Source organism: Buceros rhinoceros, unplaced genomic scaffold, assembly GCF_000710305.1.
Source record: "Buceros rhinoceros silvestris isolate BGI_N320 unplaced genomic scaffold, ASM71030v1 scaffold14053, whole genome shotgun sequence".
In the NCBI taxonomy this organism is placed as follows: Eukaryota; Metazoa; Chordata; class Aves; order Bucerotiformes; family Bucerotidae; genus Buceros; species Buceros rhinoceros.
Window position 1 is genome coordinate 6,729 of NW_010403117.1, and position 909 is coordinate 7,637.

Consider the following 909-nt stretch of genomic DNA (forward strand, 5'->3'; position numbering starts at 1 on the left):
GTTGTTTTCAGGCAGCTGGGGATCTGCCAGATCTCAGCACCTGCACAGTCTGGAAGTAATTATAGTTGAAGAAGCAGATTGGAATTTGACAAACAGGAGTTAGTCTCGGCTATGTGGAATGAGAGGCTGGAAGGACGAACCTGGAGCCCTTACTTTTCTGTTTCATATGCACAAAGTAAATCGGGGCGGGGGGGGTGGGGAGGTTGTGCTGTTATAATTGAATAATACTGTTCTGAAGCCTTTGCTGGAACTATTAAATTTCACATCAAATATAAAAGCTGAAATTAACCTTTGAGTCTGTAAAAGGTTCTGGAAGCAGCCCGAGCACGACTCCTGTGAGTGTACATACACAGGTCTTACCTGACTCCTCTTATTTCTGTCTTCTCAGGGGACTGATGGGGATTATTCTCACGACTGCCGTCATTGGCTGGTGCAGCTTTTCCGCTTCCAAAATCTTTATCTCTGCCTTAGCGATGGAGGGCCAGCAGCTGCTCGTCGCGTACCCCTGTGCTCTGTTGTACGGAGTCTTCGCCCTCATCTCCGTGTTTTGAACGAACTGTCTGAAGTGCTGGACTCCAGTGGGCCAAACTGCCAACAGCGACCTGGACGTTGCGCTGGACCAGAAGCAGCTGCCAGCAGCTGTGTGATGTTGCTGTCGAAACCTGTTCTGAATCCTCTGGAACAACGGAAACCAATGTCTCGTGTTCACTTTTTTAGGACTCGGAATACTGTTTTCAATTGACCTGGGGTGACTAGAGCTTTAATAAGTGTTCATGCCTATCAGTGGCACGTGATCTCTTCCCGTTCCTCCATCTTTAGAGAAGTACCTTCTGGTTGTTTACTTGAGGGTTGTGTTTTTTGTTTGTTACTTGTTTTTCGGTTTTTTTTTTTTTTTTTGGGGGGGGGGGG

At 47.1% G+C, this 909-nt stretch overlaps 1 protein-coding gene across 2 annotated transcripts in view; it reads left to right on the forward strand.

Moving 5' to 3' along the window:
- YIPF5 (Yip1 domain family, member 5) overlaps window positions 1-643 on the forward strand; it is a 7,292-nt gene extending 6,649 nt beyond the window's left edge. For both annotated transcript variants that reach the window (XM_010132889.1, XM_010132888.1), the window contains one exon: window positions 389-643. In XM_010132889.1, the coding sequence (XP_010131191.1) occupies window positions 389-551 (163 nt within the window). In that variant the 3' untranslated portion in view covers window positions 552-643. The remainder of the gene's footprint in view (window positions 1-388) is intronic.
- Window positions 644-909: the final 266 nt, after the last annotated feature.